Source organism: Pristis pectinata, chromosome 32, assembly GCF_009764475.1.
Source record: "Pristis pectinata isolate sPriPec2 chromosome 32, sPriPec2.1.pri, whole genome shotgun sequence".
Taxonomy (NCBI): domain Eukaryota; kingdom Metazoa; phylum Chordata; class Chondrichthyes; order Rhinopristiformes; family Pristidae; genus Pristis; species Pristis pectinata.
Window position 1 is genome coordinate 4255783 of NC_067436.1, and position 26205 is coordinate 4281987.

Here is a 26205-nt window from a genome sequence, read left to right on the forward strand (position 1 = left end):
CCAGATCCTTGGTCACACCTGGGCGTGATGCTGCCTAAGCTCTTCAATGTTTCCAGCATTTTCTGTTTTTATTTCAGATTCCCAACACTTGTAGTTTTTATATTGATTTTCACACAAATTACCGGTTCACTTTTAAACTTCTGGTCCACCAGAAATCCAGCAGGGCAAAGTGACACAAATCAGATTTGGGAAGCTCTATATAACCCCAGCAATGTAAAGATGTTAACGAGGCTGTTTAAAAACAAACGAATTACTAAAGTTGTCAATATTTACACATAACTTTGCTTAACTCCAGTCGAGAATTTCTGGAACTTTCGTTGGAGATCGGAGCGGGGTGAGGCCGGCAACCTTTCTAAACCGTGTCCAATAACAAATAAAAACGTTGAGAGAAAGTGTAAAGTTGCTGTAGTTTAGAGCCGGGCGGCCGTTGTCCCGGTTCACGGCCACGGTACCCGCGACGTCGAAGCGGACAACCCTCTCCCGCCATCCGCCGGCCGCTCACCACCCCGTCGTAAAACCCTCATTTTGCGACAGAGAGGCTCTCGCCGACGCGGCAGGAACCATGGCAACGGTTGCTCGGGAACGGGCCGCCAGGGCGCCGTGGTGACCAGGTCACCGGACGGCAGCGGGGCTTTGGGCTGAAGGGACGGCGAAGGGAAGGAGCAGGTCGAGGGCTTCGGGTAGTTACCCCGGCGGCGGGGATGGAGCGGGCGGCCGGAGTTGGTGAGTGGACCGGCCTCTTGGATGTTTCCTCCCGCTCACCGGGCCCAGCGCTCACCCCACCTGTGGTCCCTTTTTTGTTTTCAGGGGATGGAGACGTCAGGATCACCGTCGACCTGCTCAAATCAATCACTGGGGAGTTCGACCTGGAGTCGATTTTGTCCTTAAAGCTGACGAAAATGGGTGAGTACAAGGCAGCTGGCTGTCAACTCGGGTTGAACACAGTACAGCACAGGAGCAGGCCCTTCGGCCCACCATGTCTGTGCTGAACAGGATGCCAAATTAAACTAAATCTCTTCTGCCTGCAAATGATCCATCTCCTTCCGTTCTCTGCATATTCATGTGTCTAAGAGCCTCCTAAACCCCTCCACCACCACCCCTGGCAGCACATACCAGGCACCCACTGCTTCCTGTGTATAAAAACCTGCCCCGCATATCTCCCCTAAACTTCCCCCCCTCACCCCAAATGAATGTCCCCCAGTACTTGACCCCTCTACCCTGGGGAAAAGATTCTGTCTACTCTATGCCTCTCATAATTTTATAAACATCTATCAGGTCTCCCCTCAGCCTCCAGAGAAAACAACCCAAGTTTGTCCAACCTCTCCCTATAACTCATGCCCTCTAATCCAGGCAGCATCCTGATGAACCTCCCTGCACCCTCTGCAGAGCCTCCGCACCCTGTCCAAAGCCTCCACACCCTCCCTGTAGTGAGGTGACCAGAACTGCACACAATACTCCAAGGTTGTTAACTGTCTGAGTTTAACTAAGGCATGACTTGAAGCTGTAATGCTGATGGAGACACACAACTCTGCAACAGCTACACGTTTGCCAGCCATTCTTCAACAAATACATGCTTCTGTCTATGTCTCTCGTCCCTTTCTGGTTTGCTGCAGAAGTTACTTCTGGTGTAGTGCTGGTATAATGTCAATTCATCCAACGAGTTGCTGTTATTATACCACCCTATCACGTCTTAATAACTTACCAATAACACTTACAAAAATGGATTATTGTTTGACATGCTGTGACTATGGATTTACGGGCGAATATGGTCACCAAGTCCACACACAGCCAGGACCCAAAATTGGCTGAACAGCCAAATAATCTAGACACAAGAGACTGCAGATGATGGCGTCTGGAATATTGTTACTCAAATTAGCTGTGACAAAGCGGGTAGATTATTTGGCCCAACAAACAATCTGCTGCAGGAATTTAGCGGGTTGAACAGCATCTGTGGGAGGAAAGGAATCATTGATGTTTCAGGCTGAAACCCTGTCCGAGTTCTGATACTGGATTTCCACCTGAAACATCGACAGTTCTTTTCCCCCACAGATGCTGCTTGACTCGCTGAGTTCCTCCAGCAGATTGTTTGTTGGGCCAAATAATCTACTTGTTTTGTCACAGCTAATTGAGTAACAAGGTTGAACAAACTATCAAAAGAGCTTCATCTGTTTCTTTAAATAACAAAGACTTTCAATTATATAACATATAACTTCTTTTGTCTATAAGTACTTTTAATCATAATTAAATAACTGGATCAGGTGAATGAAGTGGGTTTGGACCAGAGGTTTCTAGCAGCTTCCCCCTCCACAAATAAAAGCAGGGTCTTTAACATCCACCTCAGCAGAACTGGCCTTTTAGTCCATTATGCTTCCTATTTAAAAACAGCTTCCCAACTTCTAATTACACCTCTCCTTTTTCCTTCTCTTTATATTCTCTTTACTGTCTTAGCACCTCTTCTCTCCACCGCTCTTCACCTGGTTTTCCCTAGAGCAGAGACTGTAGCAGATAACCTACTCCCTCTTCAATCCTATAGCTATTTTGAAACCATTTTCTGAGAGGTTTTGTGCTTCTCCCCTTTTGTCCTGCCTCTAAGGGAAACACTCTAATTTTAGCTCAGAAAGAGACCATCTGACACTTTGTGGTATTGTCAAAACAGGTGATCAAGCTCCCCAGAGTGACCTGGATCAAACCAGGAGCTTGTTATCACTCAGCCACACCCTGTCTCACCTTCTCCTAGTGAAACACCATCAGTGATCCAAGGATCTGTCTATATTCAATTTTACTTTAAACTTTTGATAATCCTTTTAGTTGGCAATATCAAATTTTAGAAAGTAAAATCTAAAATATGGTGTAAACCGGTGTCTTTCTTTTAAACAAGAGTAGTTGCAGAAAAGAGAATTATGTAAAGGAATATTTGTGCTGTTGCTTGCTACAGGCATCTGCAGTCTTGGATGCATTGGAGACTGTGTAAACCTGGAGAGGCTGGACTTGTCGAGAAACGACATCTCAAACCTTAAGCCCTTGGCATCACTCAAACTTCTAACTGTGCTCAACTTGTCTGCTAATAGAATCTCCAATCTCGGTAAAGTGACTATCTTGAACATTACTAAAAATTATTTTATAAACAAAAATCACAAACTCTCATCCACTGACTTAGCAGAATATAATCAACTTTTAAAATGTAACTTTAGTTCTCTCTCCACAGATGCTGTCTGATCTGCTGAGTATTTCCAGCATTTTCTGTTTTTATATCACAAGAGCAAGGAAGCCACTTTTTCAATGATTAATACCACTTTTCTAATATTGCAGTGAGAATGATTATCCTGTAGCACTTGTTCATTCATACACACAATACTACAATGACATGCACGAGGAAACTGCTCACAAATACTTTCTAGTGAAGAGGATTCAATCTGAAATACTAAATGTTTTTCTTTTCTCAGATGTTGCCTCATTTGTTGTCTTTCTGGCATTTTTATTTCAGAATTCCAGGATCTACAGTTTTATTTCCCCATTTACTCTGTAAATGGCAGGTGTCCACAAACCCACTCTCATGTTAGTACCTTGTCTAAGCTTTTAGGAGTGTTAGCTGCAAAGAAAGAGAAAAACAATAAAAGCAACATTTCAGTAAAGTACAGGCAAATGGCTGTGCAGTTGCAATTAGTCACCAAGTTTTCTATTTCAGATTAGCAGTAGCTGCAGTTATTTTGCTTTCCATATCACCTTTGGAGCTTGCAGCTCTCGGAGTCCTTAAAGTATTGTTTGATGTTCTCAGTGCGCTATACTCATCTTGGGCTTGTCAGGAATTGTAACACACGTCAAATGTGATAATACAGCAAAATTGTAGTAAATAACACTGACTATTGCCATGGAAGTTAATAATAATAAGAGGTGCTAAGGCAATCAAGGGATATGGGGTCATTACCAGAAAGTGGCAGTGAGGTTAAGAAAAAAGCCATGATCTTATTCAATGAAGAAGCAGCTATGAATGGCCAACTCTCCCTCTATTTCTTATGTTCTTACGCTAAGCTGGAAGAAAATGTACCCAAATTCTACTATCCTGGTCACATGATACAATGATAATTGGATCATTGACCAATCATTCACTTGTCTACACCAGTCTTAGCCTTGAGGTGATGAAAGCCCCATTGTTGGAGAACTTTAAGAATCATATATACAAAGCCACTTTTACCTCCCAAGCTATGTTCCACTCAACATTGTTACACCTCAAATTACTTGCATACCACATCACAGAATATCTTCCAAAATAGATCTTGTTTGTATTGCTAAGAATTAATGCTAACTACTTCACATCTCCCTGAGAGATGATTTCATAGACTCACTAAAATGTTCTTTGAAGATTAATTTTGAACTTGCCTTCTGCAACCCTCCTCCTCTTTCCAATAGTTCCAAGTACAACTGTGGACTGATTCTATTGTGCACTAGTAGCTGAAACATCATGTCATTTTCTACTGAATCTTCATTCTGATGTACACTTTTTTTTAACACCAGTGAGTCTAATTCGTAGATGTCATATTCTAATCACTTGAAATTGTTCTGATTTTTCAATGGCTGCACTGCAATATCCTTTAATATAAGTATTTTACTGATGTTGGGTTTGCTGGCCTGTAATTACCCATCTTCTCCCTGCTGTTTTGCTTCAATAAACGTACTACATTCATTGTCCTCCAGTCATTTGACACCAATTCAATGTTCAGAAATTTGAGAATTTCTCTTAAAGCCCCAGCAACCTCTTCCCTTGCCTTCCATTGGTAGCCTGAGATACATCTTAACAGGCCCTGGGGATTTATCCATCTTTAACCCTACTAAGACGTCTAATACCTCCTCCTTTTCAATGGCCATTTGTTCTGGAACCTGACTATCCTCCTCTCTGAATTCTCCAACTACAATGGTCTTCTCCACAGTGAATACAGATAGGTGAGATCTTATATGAATACTTTGTGTTCTCAGGCTCCATACACAGATTGTCTCTTTGGTTGTTAATGATTGCCTTCTTGCACTTAATATACTTATAAATTTAATTTTGATTTCAGTACCAGCCCAACAATTTTTTTTTGTACTCTGCATTTCTTGACAGTGAACTTGTTGAAATACTGAATCCACACTGAACTTTTCCAACAGTGTTACCAGAGAGTGAATTTGGGGAGCAGACCTGACTTTGTAGGCACTAAATGCGCTGCCACCACCACCCCCCCCACCCCCCCACCCCCCCCAAGCATCCTCACAATTAATTACTCTTTTTTTAGTATAAATTAATATAAATGTCTTCCCTTAAACAGAGAAACAATATAGTGCTATACTGAAATAAGATATTTGGGCCATCTTGTACATGCTGGTCTTTATGCTTCAAGTAAGCTTCCACCCACCTTTCTCCATCTAAATGCATCTCCTTAGTCTTTTCTCTAGGTGTATTCATCTAGATTAGCAGGAATGGCATTCAGCTTTTGGCCTATTCAAGTACCTTCAGGCTCGATATCATCCACATCTACCATCTATTGCTTTGCCGACATTGACAGTGTCTATCAAATGTTGGTGCAGCAGGACGCTTAGACTTGTATTTGAGAGATCCAAATTTGTTCAATTTTTTTTTCTCTCTCCAGCCTGGAGGCTAAGTGTAGTGCCACTGCAGTATACTGGCTGAGAGCATTAGAGATAAAACGTCTGATCTTCCTGGACTGTCATAAATTTTATGCAGTAATTTTGTGTGCTAAACTATCAGAGTGATCCTTTTTGACTGGATGATGCTCTTATGGTTGTAATCGTGTTTTTATGTTAATGAAGCAAGATTTTGAATAGTAAATGTATTGGCTTGGGGTGCTTCCTCATATCTAATCTATTGTCATTTCATGTCTGTGATTAATTAATGTTAGTCAGGAGATTTAGTTGCCTGCATTATGCACCTTAACTGTACAGCTGAGCAATAATCAGAAAAATAAATGAATTTATAGTGATACTGCTGAAATTTGGTCTCACCACTTCATTTGTTAATAGAGTTGTGTTTTGCTCATTTGTTGCAATTTGTTGCTGGCTTAACAAGAACCCTAATTGGAGCTAACAGTCTCTGATGTATATAAAACCTCAAATGTTGAACAAAGGAGAGCAAGGCAGCAGCTGTAGTCGTTCCCGTTTTGTGTGTCTTGCAGCTCAGGTCTGCCAAATTGGGAAGGAACCAGATGCTTGATTTTGAAATGACTTCTGGCGTGCATATATCCCAAATGGTTACATTGTCACAAAATTCTTCCTCCTCCTCCTAACCCTCAACCCTCCACATCATCACAAAGCACAAAAAGTGTTTTAAAACTGATCTGCAGACATTGGTGTGTTTGTATTTCCAAAGAGAAAATGATCATTTGTGTTGAAATACACATGGTTCAGACCTGACTCCGCATGGCCTTGGACAAGGGAATATCTACTTTGAAAATAGGTTTGAATGCAGCTGAAAAATAAATTCAATTTAGGAACAGTTTTTGAAAGCAGGAAAATAGGAAACTGACTTTGTGATTAAACATTCTGTGGAAGATTTGCTTCAGATTGCAAATGGGATTTCTGGTATTAATTTGAATTGTGATGTGCCCCCAACAGAAATGTCTATTTTATTGAGTGCATAACCAGATGAGACTCCAGGGAAATAACCAGTGAGTGCCGCAGCAAAATTTGAGATGATCAGTTGTCTTTCAGTTGATGGGTTGAATTCAGGACCCCTCTGCACTCTTGGTAGATGTATGCTCACAACACTAGCTTGAAGAGCTGGTTCATTTGTCTTTAAGTCCCAGACAAAAATTTATCCTCCAGTTAACATCAGATTATGTCCAAATTAATTGCCATATGCACCAGTACATTAATGCACAGGTACAATGAAAAACTTACTTGCAGCAGCATCACAGGCACAGAGCATCATATGAGCATCATTCACAAGAAAAAGATAAACATATATTATACACAATTTTTGCAAGAAAGCACACAATTAGAACAAAACAAAAATCCATTCCAGTGCAAAGTTGTCAAAGTGGTGATAGAGTTGCTAAACTGTAGTGATTAGGGTTGTGCCAGTTGGTTCAAGAACTGAATGGTTGAAGGGAAGTAGCTGTTCTTGAACCTGGTGATGTGGGACTTCAGGCTCCTGTACCTCCTGCCCGATGGTAACCGCGAAAAGATGGCATAGCCCGGATGGTGGGGATCTTTGATGACGGATGTTGCCTTCTTGAGGCAGCGCCTCTTGAAGATACTACCAATGGTGGGGAGGGATATGCCTGTGATGTGTCGAGCAGAGTCCACTACCCTCTATAGCTGCTTATGTTCCTGTGCATTCAAACTGCTGTACCAGACCATGACGCAACCAGTAAGGATACTTTCAATGGTGCATCTGTAGAAGTTAGTTAAAGTGTTTGGTGACAAGCCAAACCTCCTTAACCTCATAAGACAGTATAGATGCTGGCGCGCTTTCCTTATGATTGCATCTATATGCTGGGCTCAGGACAGGTCATCCGATATGTTAACGCAAAGCTGCTGACTCTCTCCACCGCCGATTTCCCCCCCCCCCATGTAGTCTGGTGCATGTTTGGCCTCCTTCCCCTTCCTGAAGTCAACAATCAGCTCTTTAGTTTTGCTGAAATGTTGCTGGTGGTGGGTCAAAGAGTCATGCAGCAACGGGTCCATCAGCCCTGCAAGTCCAAGCTAACCATCCTGTGCTCATTAACACTAATGCTTCACTAATCCCATTTTTGGGGTTTGTGTGTGAGTGTGGCTGTCACGTATTTTGCAATGGGATGTTAAATCACTACATAGGCTGTAAAGGTTTTTGGGCTATTGTGGTTTCAAAACAACTATATTAGTGCTAGTGCTTTTAGCTGTCCATCAATTCTTGCAGCTCAAAACAATATCTCTGTGTTATCTAACTTAACAACCAAGCACAAGTTCCCACTATCTCAGCACCCTGTGAAAAGGTCTTCTACCTAAAACATGGCACCTGGATAATACTTTTAAACTATAGTGCCTGCAAAGTTTGCATGGCACTATAGTGCATGCACCACAGACAATCAAATCACTTTCACGTACAAGAAGGTATCTTGATTATTTGCTGCAGCTGGGTACAATGGATTACCAATGTTGTACTTACAGTCAGAAGCTACACTTGGAGAGGAAGGAACAGGAACTGTATAAAACACAAATAGGTTAGTGATTCTCTCACTTTTAACCTTCCTACAATGGGAGTTATGATGATGGTTGTTGGAAGTGTTAGTCATGTTTTAGGTAGAGTATCTTTTCACAGGGTGCTGAGATAGTGGGAACTTGTGCTTGGTGGTTAAGTTAGATAACACAGAGACAATCCATATAAGGAAGAACAGAAGAATCTAGGAAGTGGTAAGTGTAATTAGTGTGTGAGGAACCTTGTGTGGGGACTAAATACCAGCACCGTTGGGTATAATGGCTTGTTTCTGCTGTGGACCTTGGTTCATATTTTTATAGTAATCTCTCTGTATTAGTATACTTGGTCATCTGTAGCAGTTTTGTCTCAATAAAGATTATTCCTCAAAACAAAATAGTCATGCTCTGTGATCTCGGACCAGACATTCATTGCAGGCAGTGATGCAAAATGAGCAGCATCAGATCTCCTGCCCATTTAATGAAGTGTCTAATATGATTTCTCCCTTATCTCTAATTGATGTAAGTTTAGCTGTATGTTTTCGGGTCTTTGGTTGTAAAAACACCTATTCATTTGAAAGTCCTGGAACTAAAAATATAAACAATAGGGAATTTAAATCCATGGTTCATAATATATTGCTCTTAGAAATGCAGTTTACACTTTGCATGTTTAAATGATGTGCACCGAAGAGTCCAGTTTACACTGTTGAGGAGGGCAGCAAATAAGTGGGTTTGAAAGATCCTAAGTATTGCCTGTCATGCAATCTATGCTTCCATTAGAAATGAGGTAGCAGTGCCACCCTTAGTTTGAAAAGAAACAAAATCCTAAAATGAGGGAAAAACTCTACATTGTCAGAAAGCATTAGTGCAGAGAGGAACAGAGTTAACATTTTGTGCCAGAATTTTTTATTTTTATTATGCATTTCCAGCATCTGGTGTACTCTCTTGTATTTCATTTTAATAAGTGGTTAGTCATTTAAATTTCCAGCTTACTCCTCTGTCTTGTAGAATGTTAACATCAGAGGTATTGAAGCCATTGTGGAAAAATTATGCATTCTTCACCCTTTATTTTTCCCTCTTTAAGTATAATCAACTATTTTTTTCCATTCCAGATCCTCTGCAATCCTGTGAAAATCTGCAGAGCATCAATTTGGCAGGAAACCTAATCAGCAGGTAAGTGTGTAAAAGTCATTTGCAGACCCTTATTTGACAGAAATTGCTACTTTTAGCAGTTGCAACAGTTTTTATATGTCAAGCCAATTTCTGTATATGTGCACTGTTCTTTAGTGTTGATGCACTTCGTTCATTAACTGAGCTGAAGAAACTGGATACGATTCGATTGAAAGATACAGTTTGCAGCTTTAGTAATCCAGGTAACGCGTTCTCTTAGCTGTGACTCAATTCGTATATAAACCTTCTAATACCACAGAACAGTACAGCACTAGACAGGCCATTCGGCCCACGATGTTGTGCTGATCTTGATGCCAGTTTATACTAAATGTCCTCCTCCTGTCTATCATCCTTATCCCTCCGTTCCCTTCATATTGATGCATCTATCTAAAAGCCCCTTAAACTCCCCCAAACTGCCTGACTCCACTACTACCCCGGTAACTCATTCCAGGCACCTACCACTCTCTGCATTTAAAAATAACTTGCCCCTCACATTGCCATTTAACTCCCCCCTACCCCCCAACCTTAAAAGCATGTCCTCTGGTGTTCGACATTTCTAACCTAGGGAACAGATTCTGACTCTCTACCCTATCTATGTCTGTCATAATTTTGGAAACATCTATCGTGTCTCCCCTCAGCCTCCGACGCTCTGAGGAGAAAACTCAAGTTTGTTCAACCTTATAGCTCATACCTTTTAATTGAGGCAGCATCCTGGTAAACCTGTATCTTTTCCACAATCTCCACATCCTTCCTATAATGGGGCAACCAGAACTGCACACAATACTCCAAGTGTGGTCTGGCTAAAGTTTAATAAAGCTACAGCATGACTTCCTTCCTCTTATACTCAACACCCCTACCAATGAGGGCAAGCATTCCATACACCTCTACCACCTTATCCACTTGCGTAACCACTTTCAGTGAACAATGGACCTGGCCCCCAAGATCCCTCTGTACCTCAACGCTATTAAGGGGCCTATCATTAACTGTATACTTTCTCCTTTCATTTAGCCTCCCAAAGTGCAACACCTCCCACTTGCCCGATTTTAAACTCCATCTGCCACTTCTCTGCCCATATCAAAACTGATCTATATCCCCCTGTATTCTTTGTGTCATCTGCAAACTTGCTAATCCACCCATCTACATTTTCATCCAAATTACTGATATACATCAGAAACAATAGAGGTCCCAGCACCGATCCCTGTGGAACACCACTGGTCACGAACCTCCAGCCAGAATAACAACCTTCCACCCCTACTCTATGTCTTCTCTGGGCAAGTCAGTTCTGAATCCAAACTTGCAATTCATCCTGGATCCCATGGATCTTTATCTTCTGAATCAGCCTACCATGATGGACCTTGTCAAATGCTTTACTAAAGTCCATGTAGATAATGTCTACTGCCTTACCCTCATCAAGCTCCTTTGTCATCTCCTCAAAAAACTTGATCGAATTTGTAAGGCATGAACTGCCCCGCACAAAACCATGCTGACCGTCCCTAGGTAGGCCATGCCTTTCCAAATGTGCATAAGTCCTATCCCTCAGTATCCTCTCCAATAGCTTCCTTACCACTGACGTGAGGCTCAATGGCCTATGGTTACCTGGATTATCCATATTTCCCTTCTCGAAGCAAGGCACAACATTTGCTACTCTTCAGTCCTCTGGGACCTCACCTTTTGCTAGTGAGGACACAAAGATCTTTGTCAAAGCCACAGCAATCTCCTCACTTGCTTCTTTCAGTATTCTGGGATGTATGCCATCAGGCCCTGGGACTTAACCGCCTTAATGCTTTTCAGAAGACCCAGTACTACCTTCTCCTTGATCTCAAAATGTCCCAGCATATTAGCATGTACCATTTTTCCTTCACTATCCTCCAAATCCTTCTCCTTGGAAAATACCGACACAAAGTACTCATTTAGTACCTCAGCCGTGTACTCTGACTCCAAACACAAATTCCATCCTTTATCCTTGAGTGGACCTACCCTCTCCTTAGTTATCCAAAATGCCTTGGGACTATCTTTGATCTTGCTCACCAAGAACATTTCATGGCCCCTTTTGGCCTTCCTAATCACCTGCTTGAGCACTTTCCTGCTATCTTTACATTCTGCAAGGGCTCAGTCTGATTTTAGCTTCCTAAACCTTACGTTTGCTTCCTTTTTCTTTCTGACTAAATTTAGGACCTCTCGGGTCATCCAAGTTTCCTTTACCTTACTATCCTTGTCCTTGCTCTTTACCAGAACATGCCGATCCTGAACTCTGATCAGCTGGTCTTTAAACAATTCCCAATCTCGGGCGTGGACTTGTATGACAGCAGCTGCTCCCAATCAATGCCCCTTTCGAGTCAAAAGGTTTTGAATTCAAGCCTTTCTACAGAGCTTTGAGAATAAAATTTAGACTGATATTCCAGCAGTAGTGAGAGCAATAATATAGGAATTTTGGAATGTCAGAGGTGCTGCCTTTAAAATGAGGTAATAAACTGAATAAGTTGTATTTTCCCTCTTGATGGATGCAAAAGATCCCACAACACTACCTCAAGGGAATTCTTTTTGATGCTAAAGCTAATATTTATCCCTCTATTGACATCACTGAAAGCATTTATCACACATGTTTATGGGATCTTGCATATAAATTGGATGCATGCTTTCCTATATCCCAATAGTGAGTACTTCATTGGATGTAAAGCACTTCGGAACATCCCAAGGTTGTAAAATTTCACTAGATAAATGAAATTCTGTTCATCCTTGAATGCAGTGTGATAATTAGATGAAAATTAGATTAATTTCTGGTCTGGGTAAGTGGCAGAACTGCCTTAGTTCAAAGGCATGGAATAAATCCTCTGTTTTCCATTATTTATGCTGTCTTGGCTATAAGTAATGTTGCAAGGTTAAAGAAAGGGCAAATCCATTTAAAGCTATTTAGTCACCATGTAATGCATCCTGTGGATGCAGCATTTATTTTATGTGAGATGCTAAAATGCTTCAGAGGACAGCATAATTGCTGCCTCAGAGTTAACACAGTGTCAATGTTGTAAAGTCTGGGACATGCATGACAAATGTAAATATTTCTGCAGAAAGATGTGACTCTGTCCTTTGTTTTCAGTGTGTATGAATACATCATATCTGAGCACAATGTTGGACATGTTCCCAAACATGAAGGTATTAGATGGTGAGTAATTTGAAAATTTGAGGAATTGAAGTTTCTGTTATGAGATACTGGCGCAGACCACCTTCACTAATGCAGCACTAATGCTAGAATTTACTTGTACATACCCACAGAAATACAAACTACTATCACTGGTATCAGACCAAACCATTGGTGGCATTTTCTGCCCTGCCACAGCCAGCTCTGGCTGCTCCAGTGGGCTCATCATAGAGTCCTAACTAGGCAGCGCAATCTTCTGCAGGTTTCTCGACTCTTCGGGTTGGGAAACCTGCCTGCTGACCAAGCACAACAATCCCCATCCAATGATTGGGAGGCACTCACTGTAGGGAAAAAAGATGGTTAGTTTTTTTAAATATTTATTCAAGTTCCAATCATTTAAATGTTATTTTTATTGCATGAATGTGCCCTTGAGTGTATATTAAATCTTAACTTTTTTGTGTCCAAGGTGTTCACAGAATTGCAGAATAGTTACAGCACTGAAGGAGGCCTTCAGCCCACTGAATTCTTACTGTTCTATGTAAGAGCAATCCTGATAATCCCACTGTCCTGCCCTCTCCCCATACCATTGCAAATAGATACCTGTCCAGTTCCTCTTTGACCATTACAGTTGAATCTGTCTTTGCTACAACACTGGTAGTACATTCCAGATCCTACCACTTGCTGCATGTATATAAAAACATAGGTTCTCTTTATGGTTCTTTTGTCAATTCATCTTCATTTAATACCTTTTGGCTCTTGGCCTTCCACTAGCGGAATAGTTTCCCTCAATCTATATATCCTTCATGATTTTAAATATCTCTGTCAAGTCGCCTTGCATCTCCTTTGTTCCAAGGAGAACAGCCCCAGCTGCTCCAGTTTATCCATGTAACCAATGTTCCTCATCCTTGGAATCATTTCAATAAACCTCTTCTGCACCACCTTTAAAGTCTTTGCCTTTCACAAGATACATACCAAGAACTGTATACAATACGCTAGTTGTGGTCGAACCAGTTTTATAAAGGTGATTGTGACTTTGTTGGTTTTGTTCATCATGTCTCTGTTTATAAAGCCTGGGATCCAGAATGTTTTAACACTTTCTCAACCTTAATTAACCATGTGCACATACCTCTGGATCTCTCTATTCTTGTACCCATTTTGGAATAGTGTGAATGTTGAAGATATTCATAAACATTCATTTGCCCTACCACACTAACAGCTGTGAAAACCTTTGAGGCTGGTTATGAGTGGTTCTGAAAATCCATCAGACTGCTTGTGCCCTGCTAAATTCAGTCATGCTGGAATGCTGGAGGCTAGGCTCCCAACGGAAGGCTATACTGGGACCACATTGCAAAAACAACATGGCACAGACAGGCACCCAGCCTCATTTAGTTTTGTATATTGAAACCATTCTATCAATTTTAGCAGGACTTTGTTCTGCTTTTATTTAATTGCTGCTCGAATTTTTTTTTCTGGGCTATGATGCTGTCATGGTTCTGATGTTAAATTATCAACCCAGCTGTCATGGCATCAACTTGTGAGTTTGTACTTCAGAACAGAAGCCCTCAGCAATCAGCCCTTGAGCCTGCTCTACCATTTAGTAAGATTATGGCTAATCAAATTAAGACTTTTCTGCTCTCTCCCAATACTCAATTCTCCTGTAATTCAAATTTCTGTCAATTTCCACGGTGAATATATTTAATGACTCTACTCCCTGAGAGCTAGCACCCTGCAAAGTTGCATCAAGACACTTGTACTCCATGCCCCTTACAATAAAGGCCGATATCATTATTTGCTGTACCTGCATGCTAACTCTTTGTGTTCCACATAATGGGACCTTCCAGATCCTTGCTCTACTGCAATGTTTTGTAGTCTTATTCCATTTAAGTAATGATCTGCTTTATTATTGTTTCTTCTTAAGTGGATAACTTTGTTTTCCCACATTGTTCACTATCAGCATCAGCACCAGCGACCCGGGTTCAATTCTGGCCACTATCTGTAAGGAGTTTGTACATTCTCCCTGTCTCTGCATGGGTTTCCTCCGGGTGCTCCGGTTTCCTCCCACATTCCAAAGACGTATGGGTTAGGAAGTTGTGGGCATGCTACACTGGCGCCGGAAGTGTGGCGACACTTGCGGGCTGCCCCCCAGAACACTCTACACAAAAGATGCATTTCACTGTGTGTTTCAATGTACATGTGACTAATAAAGATGTCTTATCTCTTACCTACCAACTTGCCCATTCACTTAACCCATCTATATCCCTTTTGAAGGCTCTTTGTGTCCTTCCAACTTTGTATTTTCAGCAAACTTGGCTACATTAACTCTGTCCCTTCATCAAAATCATTTATATAGGTTGTAAATAGTTGAAGTCCCAACACTGATCCCTATTGCACCACATTAATTAATGATTGCTAATCTGAATATGACCCATTTATCCCAATATTTTCTGTAGTTGGCCACTTCACTATCCGTGACAATATGTAACCCACAACTTAATGACTCTTGTGCACTAACCATCAATGTGGCTCTTACCAAACCCTTGTAGAAATCCAAATACACTGTATCCGCTAGGTCCACCTTACTCACCCTGTTACATCCTTAAAGAATTCAGAATTTAGAAAACTGATTGGATTGTTGTTTTAAAATCCCATTAAATGTCTTATTAGTCAACTAACACATTTATGCAAACCAGCCTGTACATGATTATGATTGACTCTTAATTTTCTGAAGTCCCACCACGTTGTAAGGTGAAAGAAGAACATTCGAAGAAATAATTTTAAAAAAAAATTGTATTTATTCTCTCCCTGGTGCTCAGTTCTTCCTGACCCCCATTCCCTGATTAGTGCCAGAAACTTGGCACCAGACATCTTTCCTTTGTCACTTGTCTTTCACTGCCTTGAGGGATGATTCCCTGCCCCATGTCTTCCTATAGTAGTGTGATCAGCATGGGAATCTGGTGGATGAAAGTCAGGACCTGAACACTGACCTGCGATACTAGTGAGTTTATTGAAAATAAATTCTCATTTATTAAGATGTAGTTGGTGCGGTTCTTGCAAGAGAATTTTATTGCAAACCTATCTTTAACATTGAGCAAATCTATTAATTGGGGAATGATAATTTTTTGGTCTTAAATCTGCAAAAGTCCACCCAATTCTGAGAGCTTTCCCTAGTGGAAGCATGAAGTAATATTTTTGTATTCTGCTATCAAGTATTACCATGATATTTAAGCCTAATTTTCTTTTCCTTTAAAGTTACTTAAACCATGCATGATTAATTGTGTCTTTCTATGCATTTATTTTTGAGTAAATGAAAAGAATCTTAACACTCAGAAATTGTTTCTGTCCTGTTCCTCTCACAGGAGAGAGGGTGTCGGGTAGGGGCAGTGATTTGTACCGACTCTGTAAAGACATTGACGCTTCTTTGAAAGGTTTGATAGCTCTTTTTATTTTGATTGTAATTTAAATCACATTTTCACTCCACGTGAAAGTTAGTATGCACAGTGAAATATGGATTAAACTCTTAATGATGTGCTTTTCAATGCTAGGGTCCAGTCTGGTTTTCCCAATGTCATCCTGTTGATTAATTTATCCTGAAATTACTTGCTATACTATTGGCTATACTATTTCTATGGAATGTTCTTTCGTTTGTGTTCCCACAATTACAATTTGCAAGCAGCTATTTTAGATATCACTCACAGCAAGTCTGCAAACAGGCTTCCAAATAACTGAGAGCTGCTGATTCAAAAAAAATGGACAAGGAAAATATGACAGCAGGAAATGCTTGGTCAAATTAAAAGAAGTTTCTTGTTTGCAGCTTTCTGGAGTTCAAGCGCTTGTGAATCCATTGAGGCCAAGGTTGGATTAGAATATTATTGAATGGCATCAATCTGTTTTTTCCTTTTTTTTTGGTGAACTGTTGCAGTTCATTTTTTATCAAATTGTGTATCTTTGTTCTTTGTTTAAGATTCATGTGTGTGAATTAGTCTGTCTTTACCATAAGATACTTTCCCCTGGTATTAATATCTTCCCCCCTCCCCAAATGTTATTGAAAAACAGACTCACTCTTTCACCTTGTGCATCAATTTTCCCCAGTGTTATTGATAATTTCTCTTTGCCTACAGTCCTAGCACTTTCAATCTTTTGACAATACTGCACACACAGGTCTGCACTAAAGCGTAAGCACTCCAGATCCTCCATTACAGAAAGGAAGTAAAGAACAGGAATGTTGTATAAACAGTTGAGGCCAGGATGTGCTGCTGATTTTGCCAGTGTCAATGAAATCTGATAGTGCCCAATTACATGGTCAATGTAAGAGCTTGGTATGTATAATTTCTATCTGGTATGTAACAAAATTAGTCAAGCTGCATCTTCAGTCAAGGAGAATTATTTGAAAATGTTACAGATTCAGTTACATATTTCAGACCTGTTATTTTAACATTGCAGACAATTAAACTAGTAGGAAGAGCTGCAATTATCTCTTTGGATCAAAATGTAGAACGCTGACAATTCAGCACCTCTAAATACTTGGGGCAAGAACAAACATGGAAGATAGAACAGTACAGCACAGGAACAGGCCCTTCAGCCCACCGTGTCTGTGCTGACCATAATGCCAAATTAAACTGCACATTTGCCTGCACGTGGTTTATTTCCCTCAATTCCCTGCCTGTTCACATGCCTCTCTAAATGCCTCTTAAACTCTATTGTATCTGCTTCCACCACCTCCCCTGGCAGCAAGTTCCAGGCACCTACCATTCCTTGTAAAAATAAAACTTGCCACAAAATCTGGACATCTCAACGCACTGGCTAGAAGGGTGAGCAAGGGGACGAAGACATGAAAATGCTACAAGGTGTTTTTGGGAGATTTCTGAATCCAATGGGTAACTGTGTGCCAGAGAGAGAATAGAATAGTTTATAAAGAGTATTCAGTTCCAAATGCCACCTTGGATTCTCAGTAGATATTTAAACAATAAAGGTTGTAGAAGCTCTATCTTATTGGAAAATAGCAATATTATACGAAATATTTTGCTTTTGAATTCCTGCCAAAGAACACTTGTAGTTGAAATTATTTGATGCGGAGGTTCAGGGTGTTAAATGTAACTTTCTAATCTTCTAAATTGTTAAATAGAAAATCAGGTGATAGATGCTTAATATTCCTAGATAGGAAAGAAGGAAAAATCCAGACAAGTTGTTAAATTATTTCCTTCTATTTAGTATTGTTAATGTACAGTGTTTTTTTTTGGTTTCAGTCCTTTGTGCAGTATTTCCAGTCGAAAGTCCTGTCATCATTGTTTTGCTCTTCCTATTTTCAGTTGTTCTATTCTTCCTGCCGACTGCCTTTTGATTGCCACCTGTGTGTATTTGTGACGTGTCATGGCCAGCTTTCAGAAGTGCAGCTGCAAGTGTGGTACTTACCTGCCATCATAGTTTTAGTGCTATCCTTTTACTACCAAAGCAGAGAAAAATAGATGCTGAACTGGAGGAATTGGCCAGAATTCTGAAAGATCCATCCCTCTTATCTTTTCCATTAAATATTGGGGAACTGTTGACCACAGAAATATAAATGTGTTCCAACATCTTGTGGAATACCTATGGTCATGTAAACTGTACATTATTTGAATGGACTCCCCTTCCCATTCAGGGAGGGCACGGATGTGGCTGTGAGTTCCATCACTGATACCCTTGCAATCGTATGCTTGGAGGCGCCTATTAAGAGTACAGAATCGTTTCCTGTTAATGGTGTTTTTTTTATTCCTTGTGAAGATGATGGTTAATGGGAAGCTTCAGTGGTGTGAATTTGTACTGTAGACTGACTGAAATGATGTTACCTTAAAGGCAGCTTGCAAGAAGGAATTTGAAGGCAATAATGTCTGACTGCCAGAGTCAGAGCCCACCCAGAGTTACAATTTACAGTTCAAACCACACGTGGGAGGAGGTATGACTCAGACACCATTTACTTTGTGAAACATAAATGGCAAAGATGCTCAAATAGCTGGCAAGATCTCTAACCCATTTAATTAGATTAGAATGTGTTGCTTCAAACAGCCTCTAACCTTGATTTAATTCCTATCTTTATAAGTACCATGAGTTTTATGTAACTTTTTTTTAAACTAATAATAGCTTATTTTATTATGCCATAATGTGTGCTTTACACTGAATCTGCTTGTGGAAATTTAATTAATCGTTAAGTGGCAACACCAGCCTCTGCATGTACATTATTATTTTATCACTTGGGATAATTTCCAAACAATTTGATAACGTGGTGTCTTTTCCTTTGGAGTTTGGAACAAGGTTAGCTTGTACAGTTACTTACTGTACTGAATTCGGGCTGAGACAACTTGAACCCCATTGACCAGTTTTGTAATTATGTATATGGGAATTTATAATGGAAAAACAAAAATGAAGACAGAAAAAGAGCAAATATTTATATGGTCTGGTCCTATTTGCCTGTCCTTGTAACCCCAAGGGCAGCATTTATGGTGAGATTTTAGTGCTGCTTCCTTGCAGCTCCAGGGACCCGGTTCAATCCTGATCTTGGGAGCTGCCTGTGGAATTTGCATGTTCTCCCTGTGACTGCATGGGTTTATACCAGGTGCTTATTCAAGGCCTGTGAATATATCCACTTTCAAAAATACATGTACTTTATTGCTGTGTTTATCCCAGACAATATTTCAGTCAACCCTTGTAGCTGCAACAAGGTACCATCCTCCTCTTTTATGAACAAATACACATTCTTTCCTTGGTTATCTTGCTCTTTGTGTACTTATAAAGCACCTTTAGGATTTTCTTGTTTTTTTTATATTATTCCTGCTTTCCTTTCAATTTAGCCTTCTGATATACGAAGCTCTTGGTATGATATAAACTTTTCTTTTTATGTTTTCTCTTACCTCTGTATACCTTGTTGAGGAGGTGCCTCGAGATTTGGCGGTCATATTGTGACAAAAATGCTCATACTGATACACCTCCCATTTGCCCAGTTTCATTTCCTAAAAATCCAGAATTAAACACCTTCACTGGTAAGACTTCCTGCATATTGGCTTAAAAAACTTCTAAATGAAATTTTGTGGTTCTGTGTCCTCAATAAATTTTATACTGACTGTTTCTCTATCAATATTAGGGTTACTGAAATTCCCCCTCTCTAAGTTTTTGCATTTGTCAGAAATTTGATTACAGAGTTGCTCTCTTATTTCCCTTAAACTGTTTGGAGTCTTGTGTTATCCTCCCAATAGTATGATTCCTTTCTTTAAATTTGAACCAATATTGACTCAGTTGCTCTTTCCAATATATCTCTTCTCACAGTTTTGACAGCTTCTATAACCAATATTGCTGTTTCCATCTTCCCTTTTATTTCATCTGAAAGCCTTGTAACCAAGGATATTTAATCTACCCATTATTGTTTCCTTTAAACCATGTTTCAGTAATAGTTAAAATATAACACATCTATATATCTGTCTTCAGTTGCTGTGCCTTGTTCACTAAATACCTTGCATTTAGGTATATACCATTAAGCACAAGCCAGACTCATTTTTTTTGGTCTATTTTCTGCTTGCTCTGCCTTCCACTGATTCCAATGATACAATGTTGTAGATGGGCAAAAAGGTGTTATACAACTCTGGCTCTATGACTCAAAATCATTTGTTATTTTTCTGCCTTCTGTTTCCAATTCTGCCTTTCTTCGTTCTGAATTTATCTCAGCTTTCCACCCTTCTGCCAAGTTGGTTAATACCTTTCCCAAGTAAATCCAGCCACAAGGATACAAGCCCTGGTTCTGTTGAGGTACAACACATGTAGTCTGTACAGGTCCCACCTTCTTCAAAACTGGCTTCAGTACCCTGACAATATAAAGCTGTACCCCATTACAATCTCTCCAGCTCTGCAATCATCTACACTGCCCTATTTCTATACTCCAGGTACCAGGTATAATACTGCTGATCAGGAATAATAATAATGGGGCACAGCCTCAGAATAAAGGGTTGTCCCTTTAGAACTTAGATAAGGAGGAATTTCTTCAGCCAAAAGGTGGAGAATAAGACCATAAGACCAGAATTAGGCCATTCAGCCCATCGAATTTGCTCTGCAATTAGATCATGGCTGATCTATTTTTCCCTCTCAACCCTATTTTCTTGCCTTCTTCCCATTTGACACCCTTACTTAATCAAGAACTTATCAACCTCTGCTTTAAATATACCCACTGACGGCCTCCACAGCTGCCTGTAGCATTAAATTCCACGGATTCACCACCCTCTGGCTAAAGAAATTCCTCCTCATTTCTATTCCAAAGGGATGTCCTTTTGTTCTGAGGCTGTGCTATCTGGTTCTATGTGTGGAATTTGTCACCACAGAGGGTTGTGGAGGGTTGTGGAGGCCAAATCATTGGGTGTATTTAAGGCAGAGATTGATAGGTTCTTGATTAGTAAGGGGCTTAAGGGGAGAAGTCAGGAGGATAGGGTTGAAAGAAAAAAAATCAGCCATGATTGAATGGCTGAGCAGACTCAATGGGCCGAATGGCCTAATCCTGTTCCTATGGCTTACGGTCTTATAATCCAGAGAAGCTATCTTTTGAAATCATGTTCTTCATCCCTTTCCTAAACAGGCCTCTAGGACCTTATTCCTTTTTCTGCCTACGTTGTGATACCAAAATGATCCAGACCTGTGACTGTTCACCCTCGCCTTCCAAAATGTACTGCAGCTGCTTGGACATATTGTCAAGTGTTGCACCAGGGAGCCAATGTACCATCCTGGAATTATGTCTGACCACAAATACTTGTCTGCTCCCCTAAATATAGAATCCTCTAACTATTGCTGTAGTAACCTTCCTCCCCCTCCACCCCTCCCCCCCGCCCCCCTCTAGCGTTAGCCACCTGTGGTGCTGTCCTGGATTTGGCTGCACTTCCCAATGGAAATTTCTCCCCTATCAGTATTCAGAATCAAATATTCCAAAATACAGAGCTTGACCTTCTCTAGCTGAAGGCACTTTGTGATTGTCCAGGCCACGGCAAGCATCCTGGAATTCCTACATCGGACGCTATGTGCATTCCGTGGGTTTAAGGTAGGCTTCTATTATTAGATTTGGCTCACAAAGGAGAAACAAGGTATTAGAACAGCATCTATTTCCCTCACTGCATTGAATTTTCCCACTCACCAAAATTCTGAGTTTTGTACTCTGAAGAAGCATTACTCTTTGGAACTGGACACTATTCTACCTACAACTGAATTGATCTGTTGCCTCAACTCTGCCTTTCTGCTTGTTTTCCATTCTTAACCCCTGATTAGTCTATAGTCCAATAAACTGTGTCTTGTTCTGGAAATCACAATGACTCAGCATCCACAGCTTTCTGGAGTTGAGAATGTCAAAGAGTCATTATCTTCCACCCTCCCTCCAACCCCCAAAACAAAATCATCCTTATCTCAGCCGTCATCCAGAGTCTATGCTGCCAAATTTTGTTCTTCCCTTCCAGAAGTAACATCTTCAGGGCATCTACCTTGTCAATCACACTCAATCTTTCAATGAGAGTATCTCGCATTCTCCTGAATTTTGGGGTATAGGCCCATTCAGGTTGATCTTTCCTCATAAACAATCAAGGACATTGATGATGGTGAGATTAGGGAGGGGGTATGCTGATATTCTAGGGCATGTCGACGTGAAGAAGAAAGGGATGTTGGGTGTCTTGAAAATTATTAAGGTGGAGAAGTCCTCGGGGCCTGATGGCATCTATCCCAGATTACTGAGGGAGACAAGGGAGGAGATAGCTGGGGCCTTGACAGAAATCTTTGTATCCTCTTTAGAAATGGGCAAGGTGCCAGAAGACTGGAGAATAGCCAATGTTATTCCTTTGTTTAAAAGGGGCAACAGGACAAACAAGAAAGTTACAGGCCAGTGAGCCTTATATACGTGTTAGGAAAATTATTGGAGAAGATTCTTAGAGACAAGATTTCCTTGCATTTGGAAGAGCATGGACTTGTTAGGGAAAGTCAGCATGGCTTTGTATGGGAATTTGATTGAGTGTTTTGAGGAAGTGACAAAGATGATTGATGAGGGTAGGGTAGTAGATGTTGTCTATGTGGACTTTAGTAAAGCACTTGACATGGTCCCTCTTGGCGGACTGGTCCAGAAGATTAAGTGAGTTTGTAAATTGGATCCAAAACTGGCTTGACCGTAGGTTTGGCCAGAGCTAGGTGGTAGAGGGGTGTTTTATCACAAGGCCTGTGATCAGTGGTGTTCCACAAGGATCAGTGCTGAGACCTCTGTTGTTTGTGATATATGTAGATGATCTGGATGAAAATGTAGGTTGTCTGATTAGTAAGTTTGCAGATGATGTAAAATGTATTGCAGCTGCTTAGAAATATTCTCAAGTGTGGCTACCAGGGAGCCAATGTACCATCCTTGAACCATCCTGGGATCATGTCTGACCACAAAGACTTGTCTACTCCCCTAAATATAGAATCCTCCATAACCAGCATCTTGTTTGCTGCTCCAGATTCCAGCATCTGCAGTCCCTTTGAAGTCAAAGTCAAGTTTATTGTCACATGCACATGTACATGTATGCACAGGTGCAATGAAAAACTTACTTGCATCACAAACACATAGCATAGTGAGGAAGGTTGTCAAAGGTTACAGCAGAATATAGATCCATTAGAACTTTGGGTGGAGAAATGGCAGATGGAGTTTAATCCAGACAAGTGTGAGGTGATGCATTTTAACAGGTCAAATGCAAATGGAAAGTATGCAGTAAATGGCAGGACCCTTAGTAGTGTTGATATTACTAAGAGGGATCTTGGGGTGCAGGTCCTTAGCTTCCTGAAAGTGGCAACACAAGTGGATAGGATGGTAAAGAAGGCATACAACAGGCTTGCCTTCATTGGTTGGGGCACTGAGTTTAAAAGTTGGGAAGTCATGTTGCAGATGTATGAAACTTTGGTTAGGCCACATTTAGAGTACTGTGTGCAGTTCTGCTCACCAGACTATAGGAAGAATGTGGATGTGGAGGCTTTGGAGAGGGTGCAGAAGAGGTACACCAGGATTCTGCCTGGATTGGAGTGTTTCAGCTATAACATGACGGAGGCTGAGGGGTGACCTGATAGAAATACATAAAATTATGAGAGGCATAGATAGGGTAGATAGTCAGAGTCTCTTTCCCGGGGTGGAAATGCCAAATACTAGAGGGCAGAGGTTTAAGGTGAGAGGGGGAAAGTTTAAAGTAGATTTGCAAAGTAATTTTTTTTTACACAGAGCCTGGAACTCACTGTCAGGGAAGGTGATAGAAGCAGATACAGTAGATATATTTACGAGCATGGATACATACACGAGCAGGCAGGGAATAAAGGGTTACAGATCATGTGCAGACAAATGGGATTGGTTTAATTTGGCATCATAGTCAGCGCAGACACAGTGAGCCAGAGGGCCTGTTCCTGTGCTGTACTATTCTGTTTCTAACCTCAGAAATTAATCAATTAGAAGGACCTACGGAATCAGTTAAAATGGAAATTTCATATTTTAACGGCCTTATAACACCCATAGTTGTAGGTTTTATGTGTTATTGTAGCTCTGTGGTATGCTATATAGTTTATTGTCAGCATATCAACTAAGCAAAAAAAAATTCATACAGGTGTTCATACACTTGTGTTGTTTTCTCTGCGCAGAAGGTAGAGCAGTTGCCTCCTGTCACAGGTCATGGCTTCAGTCCCATTCCAGATTTCTGGAACACAAAATCTGCGCAGTACTGAGTGAGTGCTGCATTGTCAGAGATGCCACCTTTAGAATTATTAAATCTGTTTTCTCAAACAAGGGTCAATAAATGCCATAACAATTTTAAAATGAGTAAGGCAGTTTTCCTGGTGTTCTGGCCAGGTTGCATTGTGAAAATTGTCTGTGAAGTTTTACCACAGATAACGCAACAGACAATTTTCACACTTCAAAAATACTTTATTGGCAGTAATTCATCTTGGGACGTCCTCAGGTTGTGAAAATTGTGTATATAAATTCAAGTTCTTTATTTTCAGAAATTGACAGCAGTGCTCCTGTTCGTGGACCACTTGGTCCTAAAAAATGGGTTGAGGATAGTTACTGGGAACTTCAGCCAATGCAGCAAACTCAAACTGATGAAGCTATGGAACAGTTTTATGGTAAGGGTTCTCTTGATTTGTGCAATTTGAATTTGTAACAATTGATTAAGATTTAAGTAGAATTATTTTCTTAAAACCATTTATTTTGAATATGGATGATTCTTATTGGTCCTCCTTTTTAATACTTAGAACTATTGAATGAATGCAGAAAGCTCAACAGCAAGGCTGCTGATGTCATTACAAAAACCAAAAGGACACTAAGGGCTATGAACTAAGTCAAACACCTCTGACAATAGTCGCAGTTACCTCCAGAAACTTGAGCAATACTGAAACAGAAGCCACTGATTAATACTGACACCTCAGCTAAATCTTTGTTTATAATGAACTTGTTACTAAAACCAAAGAAAGGGCCGGATCCTTCTATTGCAGGTTGTTTTCTGTATGCTTCTCTGCAGGTTGAATATTTGCCACACAAAGTCGCGAAAAAGCAAAACCTTGTAAACAATGAAAATGTTTAATGTGCTGAATTGAATTGGGTTTTACCACCTCACTTCCAGCAGACATATTTGCCTGTTGGTCAATTTTTATGCCTTCTAAACCCTTGCACTGTTAAATGTGCCTTTTTGAAAGCACTGACTACTGTAATACGCTAAACATCTATTAGTAAAGTTTGATAATTCAACTGAAATGAACTATTTATTCATACATATTGGTGACTAAGTGAACAGTGATTCATAGCTGTTGTCTCTGGTGGTGCATTGAAAAATATTGAACCCATGATGAGCAATATATTCATAATAAGATGCAATCCTAAGCCATTGAAATACTTCCTGAAGAGTGCTGCAGAAATCAAATTCCACTAGCTATGCAAAAGCAAACCATGGCATGCTAGAAAGGTGAAATCAAGATACACATTCTGGATATAGTCAGCAGAGTAGTATTAGTAGAGAGGCAAACAGTTATCAGCTTGGGCTGATAACCTTTCATTAGAACCACTGTTATTAATGTTTAAAAAGCAGATGTAAGGCAGTTATTTTGGTGGTTCAACTTGTGTCCTAAGTCACAAAGCTCTGATAGCTTCCAACCATCATGTTATTCCCCAGGGCAATATATATTGTCTTCTGAGTCTTTTCAACTTTCAAATTGTGATCCTTGATCACTCTCGGTCAAGCCACAATTTGCTTAACTGCTGAGTGTGGTGAAACTTGCTAAGCTTTTGACAGGGTACCTGAGGAAAAAGGTAAATGGCACAGCTTGTCTTTTGGTGTTAATCACACGCCTCTATCACATGATCCAGCCTTTGAAAGCAGCAGAGGTTTGTGTCTTACCAAATGTTTTGGCAAGCAATTAGAAAGTCAAGCAATATGTTGGTCTTAAGAGCAAGAGAATTTGAACTCGGCAATAAAGATCATCCAGCAAAGAAACGGCCTGTCATCCCACTTTGTCCGTGGTGACCATGATACCTATCTCTGCTAATCAAATTTGCCAGTGCCTTTCATATCCAAGTACCTGTCCAAATAGCTTTTAAATGTTGTAATTATATCTGCCTCTACCACCTCCTCTGGCAGTTTGTTCCAGATAACCACCACCCTCTGTGTGGAAAAACTTACCCCTCAGATCTCCTTTTAAATTTCACCCCCCTTACCTTAAACCTGAGCCCTCTAGTTCTAGACTCCCCT

The 26205-nt window shown here is 40.5% G+C and overlaps 1 protein-coding gene across 1 annotated transcript; it reads left to right on the forward strand.

Annotated features, from left to right (window-relative positions):
- The first annotated feature begins 603 nt into the window (after positions 1-603).
- lrrc61 (leucine rich repeat containing 61) lies at positions 604-26177 on the forward strand. Its single transcript, XM_052042357.1, has 9 exons — positions 604-723; positions 808-903; positions 2936-3082; positions 9276-9336; positions 9451-9536; positions 12428-12493; positions 15826-15894; positions 24464-24586; positions 24716-26177. The coding sequence occupies exons 1-9, from the start codon at positions 702-704 to the stop codon at positions 24799-24801; spliced, it is 756 nt and encodes a 251-aa protein (XP_051898317.1). The 5' UTR covers positions 604-701; the 3' UTR covers positions 24802-26177.
- The last annotated feature ends 28 nt before the right edge of the window (positions 26178-26205 follow it).